Source organism: Pelobates fuscus, chromosome 5, assembly GCF_036172605.1.
Source record: "Pelobates fuscus isolate aPelFus1 chromosome 5, aPelFus1.pri, whole genome shotgun sequence".
In the NCBI taxonomy this organism is placed as follows: domain Eukaryota; kingdom Metazoa; phylum Chordata; class Amphibia; order Anura; family Pelobatidae; genus Pelobates; species Pelobates fuscus.
This window is the reverse complement of record NC_086321.1, coordinates 172,163,784-172,169,943: the sequence shown is the minus strand read 5'-3', so window position 1 is coordinate 172,169,943 and position 6,160 is coordinate 172,163,784. Positions and strand designations below refer to the sequence as shown.

At 44.6% G+C, this 6,160-nt stretch overlaps 1 protein-coding gene across 2 annotated transcripts; it reads left to right on the top strand.

Moving 5' to 3' along the window:
* The first annotated feature begins 1,227 nt into the window (after nt 1-1,227).
* On the top strand, nt 1,228-6,143 carry FICD (FIC domain protein adenylyltransferase). 2 transcript variants are annotated; one of them, XM_063454697.1, is made up of 3 exons: nt 1,228-1,249; nt 1,691-2,024; nt 3,627-6,143. In XM_063454697.1, the coding sequence occupies exons 2-3, from the start codon at nt 1,742-1,744 to the stop codon at nt 4,700-4,702; spliced, it is 1,359 nt and encodes a 452-aa protein (XP_063310767.1). In that variant the 5' UTR covers nt 1,228-1,249; nt 1,691-1,741; the 3' UTR covers nt 4,703-6,143. The 2 variants fall into 2 exon arrangements, with proteins under 2 accessions (XP_063310767.1, XP_063310766.1); XM_063454696.1 differs by having other exon boundaries at nt 1,229-1,258.
* The last annotated feature ends 17 nt before the right edge of the window (nt 6,144-6,160 follow it).

The following is a 6,160-nucleotide window of genomic DNA, read 5'->3' as shown; positions in this document are numbered from 1 at the left end:
GTAAAATATCAAGAGGCATCAAAGGGGGGAATGTGGTGGAATCTCGGTAAAAATAAATTTAGTAGGCCGAGATTACCACGTGGCATGTGTACGTGCATATGCTGACGTATCGATCAGTTGGTTGCACGAGGCAAGATACGATCAGTAGTGTACGGAGCATGTGCAAGAATACAGGATATAGTATTCCCCCTCCTCCATTGTGCTGGACAAGCCATGCGGTCAAACAGGAAGTTAATTCTTATTTGTGTTGATTGGTTAAGAGAATGTGCGGGTGGAGCTTAATATGGGAGGAGTTAGATGCCTATATAAGGAGCCTGCACTATTGTCCGGGGCTCAGAACTTGTGGTATTTTGGTGACGCTAGTCCCTCTGAGTCCCGATCGGTGATCCAATAAAGAATCTCTTCCTTCCTGAAGAAACCTGTGTCCATCTCTCTGTGCTTGGCTTCCGTCAGTTTCTCCGGTATCAGTATTAGTGAATTTGCCCTGCAGGTGTAAGATCCTAAAAACTTTGCCATATGGCAATTTGGTGTTTATTCATGAAAGTGTGAATTTTAAATTTCAGGTCAAAATATCCAAACTATTTTGCCAAAATATATGATTTTTTTTTTTTTTACTTTGAATCTTCTCCCAACACCCAGAAACTTTATACATGCAAACTTTATTCAAATAGTATTAAACATATGTAAACAGGGCACAGCATAGTGTAATACTGGCAAGTATGTACCATTTCATTTATTTGTTTATTCTTAAAAATGTTTTGTTAAAATAGGGCACTAATAAACTATTAGCATTCTCCTCCCAGTGAAATTAACGGTTTGCTTGCCACGTGTTCCCCAGGATACTTGGGCAACCATGTCGCAGGGTAAGTATCGTAAGAATAGTAAACGTGTTACACTACAACGGGCAAGCCGTTATTAAAAGCCCTCATCTCATTATTACATAGACTGGGCAGCGGTTTCTTTTTTGCCCATAACAAGCATGGCGTACACGGTCGCTGCCGTTATCCTATCAACGGGCACCACGCTCTCTGTGGTCCCCCACTCGTAATCCGTGCGTCATCACAGAAGCCTCGCCCACTTTAACGGCCAGGCATTGCGAATGCTGTGATTGGATGTGATGCGCTAGAGTAACGTGATTGACGTTGATGTGGCCAATAGAAGTGATGTGGCCAAGAGAAGTGATGAGTGGGCGGGAGTAGGATTAGTGAGCTCCTTGCGTCATGGAAGGCGGAAGTGCAGTGTTGTACAGGTGATGGGGGTATGGAGGGGTACTTTTTGTCAATACTGGGTTTAGTTAATGTGTATTGGTGGGGGTCCTCTGTCCTATTTAATCTATTATAGTGGCAGTATTTCTAGTCAAATACATGGGTAACAGGAGGTATTGGTTTTTGGGATAAGTTTAGCTATTAAAAAGTGACTTGTAGCTTTGGGGAACATCTGTAACAGCAGGAATTCATGGCAGCTGTTATGAAATTACTGGTCTGATGTTATATGTTCAGTAATGAGGCATCTTGTAACAGAATTCTTCTTAGAATGCTATATTTCCTGACTGATAACAGTAAAATGTAGCATATTGCAGTGTTATCAAGATAAATGTATTGGGAAATATATTACACTTCAGAAAATAACCATATGTATTTTTATTTTTTTTTGTCTGGTGAGTAATCCTGCGCTTTTTTTTTTTTTTCAGGTTTGGAGAAACACAGGAGAAAATGACAGTGCAACTGGTTCTTGGAGTTGGATGATTGAAACATCAATGGCTTTAACAGAGTTCCAATGGACCACTTTGGGGGTTCGTTTTGGTCTGCATATGGCACTGTTGGTGTTTTCTGGCTCACTCTTGGTTCTCCTACTTCCGATCGGTAGTCTGGAAGATCAGTATCGGGCTGCTTTAAAAGTGTTGCTGCAGTTTAATTTGTGGGGTGGTGATGGACGTGCCTACTCCTACACAGGACAGACCACAGGTCTTGCTGTAGCTTCAACGGCGTTTGATCTCCTGGTTTTGAAGCCGAAACCCACATCAGGTAATTTTATTAATGTTATTGATTTACAGTACTTGCATTTCTATAGCATAAAATACACCACAGCCTACATCAGAAAATCTTGCTTAAAACCCTTTTTATTCCATCGTAACTTTCTTAAATTATATTGAACTGTTTAAAGTGATCAGAAGCCAAAGGACACACCAACACTTAGCTGATGTTTTATTAGTTGCTGTAAAAATGGCTTGCCCTGTAATCAGAGGCGGCTCTAGACTTTATGAGGCCTTAGGCGAAATGCAAACATGAGGCCCCACTAACAAAAAAGTGTCACATATACACATTGATGCACTGTCTACCTGTGTATGTGCCTGAGAGCGTGTCTGACAGAGAGTATCCTTGTGTGTGTGAATGTATGTCTCTGTGAGCATGTTTGCGTTTTTGTCTGAGACCCTATGTGTATGGGGTAGCTGCTTGAAGTGTGTTGTGTGTGTGTGTGTGTGTGTGTGTGTGTGTGTATAGGGGGGGTGATGGTGAGAGGGAGAGATGGGTGATGGTGAGAGCGGGGTGATGGTGTGAGGGTAATGGTGAGAGGGAGAGGGGGTGCGATGGTGAGAGGGAGCAGGGGAGAGGGGGTGTGATGGTGAGAGGGGTTGCGATGGTGAGAGGGAGCGGGGGGTGATGGTCAGAGGGAGCGGGGGGTGATGGTCAGAGGGAGCGGGGGGGGGTGATGGTCAGAGGGAGCGGGGGGGTGATGGTCAGAGGGAGCGGGGGGGTGATGGTCAGAGGGAGCGGGGGGGTGATGGTCAGAGGGAGCGGGGGGGGGTGATGGTCAGAGGGAGCGGGGGGGGTGATGGTCAGAGGGAGCGGGGGGGGTGATGGTCAGAGGGAGCGGGGGGGGTGATGGTCAGAGGGAGCGGGGGGGGTGATGGTCAGAGGGAGCGGGGGGGGTGATGGTGAGGGGGGGGGGGGTGATGGTGAGGGGGGGGGTGATGGTGAGGGGGGGGGGGTGATGGTGAGGGGGGGGGGTGATGGTGAGGGGGGGGGGGGTGATGGGGGTGAGGGTGGTGGGGGGTGAGGGTGGTGGGGGATGATGGGGAGGGAGAGCCTACCTTTCCCTGGTGGTCCAGTGGGCTCCCTGGTGGTCCGGTGGCCACTGCTCCCGGTCTGCAGCTCCGCAGAGCTGCAGACCGCGTAGTCTCGCGAGATTTCAGAGCGTTGCCGTGGTAACCCGCAGCAACGCTCTGATTGGCCAATTCTCGCGAGTCACATGGTCTGCAGCTCTGCACACTGCGGAGCTGCAGACCAGTGTCTGCGATGGTGGCCGGGCAGCCAGGAGGGGCCTCACACCCGGCGGCATACCGGGCAAGCCGCCGGGCCCCCTCCTGGTTGGCACAATAATTTTGAACTGTATTTTAAATAATGTGGATCAGATTCCACAAGTGGTCTGAAGATTGTTAAGAGTATCACACTTGTTCCCTTTTCATGCAATTTAAATTTTACTGCTTTTGCAGTATGTGTCCTTGGTAATTGATTTGGTACTGTGAAAATCTTATCACAATCACTCTAGGCTTATAGCAGGAATAAAGATTAACCAACACGTCTGAATCATTTCTGCAAAAGTATTAATATCTTTTACTATTTTAGATGCCAGATTTGAAGCCAGAGCTGCCCTCAACCAGGCACTAGAAATGAAACGCCAAGGGAAGAAAGACAAAGCACATAAACTTCTCCTTCATGCTCTGAATATGGATCCAGATCATGTGGATGCTTTGAATGAACTTGGTATCCTTCTAGAAGAAGACAAAGACATTATCCAGGCAGACTATTTGTACTCCAAGGCTCTTGCAATCTCTCCTCACAATAAAAAGGCTTTGATAAACCGTGATCGGACACTGCCCCTAGTCGAAGAGATAGATCAGAGATATTTCAGTATCATTGACAGCAAGGTTAAAAAAGTGATGGCCATTCCTAAAGGTAATTCAGCTTTGCGTAGGGTCATGGAAGAGTCTTATTATCACCACATCTATCACACAGTAGCTATCGAAGGAAACACCCTGTCATTGTCTGAAATCCGTCACATCATTGAAACACGCTATGCAGTTCCAGGCAAAAGTCTCGAAGAGCAGAATGAGGTTATTGGAATGCACGCTGCCATGACATATGTGAATACAACTCTGGTGTCTAGGGTAGGATCAATATCTATTGATGATCTTCTCGAGATACACAGGAGAGTACTGGGTTATGTGGATCCTGTTGAAGCTGGACGATTTAGGACTAACCAAGTTTTTGTAGGTCATCATATCCCACCTCATCCTAGAGACGTTGAGAAGCACATGCAAGAGTTTGTACAATGGCTAAACTCTGATGATGCAATGGGCTTACACCCTGTAGAGTTTGCTGCTCTAGCACATTATAAACTGGTTTATATCCACCCATTTGTGGACGGTAATGGAAGGACTTCTCGCTTGCTCATGAGTGTTATTTTGATGCAGGCAGGGTACCCTCCTGTCACAATTAGGAAGGAGCAGAGGTCGGAATATTATCACGTTTTGGAACTAGCAAATGAAGGTGATGTCAGACCTTTCATCAGATTTATTGCCAAATGTACAGAGACCACCTTGGATCTTCTGTTGATAGCTACAGCAGAACATCCAGTGGGTCTTCCAGAGCCCAATCCCAACTTCTCTGGGTGCAAGCAAACTATTCCAGTGAAGACTTGAACGTAAGAACTTGTACACTAATGCCTTAAATGTTCACATCTCCAGGGATGTATTACTCAGAAAATTAATTTCTAACATCCCCTTAATTTATTTCCTTTATGTAGTGTGGGTTTTAAACAGTGCTTCACCTTACCTGATAGGCTGCGTATAAAGTAATGTGTCACTGCTGTCAGAGGCCTTTCTACAAGTTATGTATGGAACAAACATATACATGATTTTCCAAGCCTCATAACCATTTATGCACCTTACATAGTAAAAGGTCCCTGTTTCTGACTCCATTCATGATATTTATTATAACATGCACTTTAGATAAATCTCTGCACACATACACTCTGTGAGAAGATAGAGAGAGAATCAGTGCTTCCAACTATCCCGCCAAATTTTGTGTGGCTTGTGCATGCATAGTGCACAAATGCCTTCCTTGCAAGTTTATAGCACGAAAAATATGAATAATGCTACTCTGCAATTTAAAGGATCAATATAGGGTCAGGAACACAAACATGTATTCCTGACTCTATAGTGTTAAAACCACCATCTAGCCCCCCTGAACCTCTCATGCCTCCATAAATATAGCAAAATCTTACTGTATTCAAGCCTGAAGCTGTAACTCTGTGTGCTGTTTGACTCAGAAAAACAAGCAGTCTGCTGACCTCATCAGAAGTGGTAGCCTGATCCAATCACAGTGCTTCCCCATAGGATTGGCTCAGACTGACAAGGAGGCAGATCAGGGGCAGAGCCAGCATGATTCAAACACAGCCCTGGCCAATCAGCATCTCCTCGTAGAGATGAATTGAATCAATAAATCTCTATGAGGAAAGTTCAGTGTCTGCATGCAGTGCAGTGTCTGCACTGAATGTTTGGATGCATTTTAGACAGCCATGACCCAGAAAATCAGCCAGGACTTATTTAATTTTCACAGCACTCCAGTTGAAAATCTAGTGACCAGGACTGCGAGAGCACTTTCTGGTCTGCAGATCCAGGGCATATGCAGAAAAAAAGTACAATTAAGAGATCACCATCTTTTATATATGTAGTGGTTTGTGAGGGGGGGTCACATCCAGACTAGGGAACCAGGGATTAAACATTGTATTTTCCTCTCCTGCAAAGTATTGCTTTATTCTGCAGCTTATCAGCTCTTCATCAAACCCTATATTCCTGAACTAACTGTAAATGTTAAGTCAAAAGAAAAACAACTAAAGGTATTATATTTCAAACCCTTTCAGAGCCATTAAATATTTATTTTCTTGTTAACCATGATGTTTAGCTCCTTCAAGACCGGTATTGAAACAGATTTTGGCTAACCCTGGTTGTGATGGGATTAATTACTTTTTTTAAATTACTTTTTCCACTTCTTCAAGGCAAATATTAGAACTTCCTGTATAGTAATTGCCTATAATTTTCCCAGCAGCAGTTTTGATAGATTATTTTATTGGTTACAGTCATTGGCACTGTCCTGCA

Coding starts and splice junctions, on each gene's coding strand:
- FICD (XM_063454696.1), top strand. Junction 2,025..3,626: donor GAAGCCGAAACCCACATCAG/GTAATTTTATTA, acceptor TTACTATTTTAG/ATGCCAGATTTGAAGCCAGA.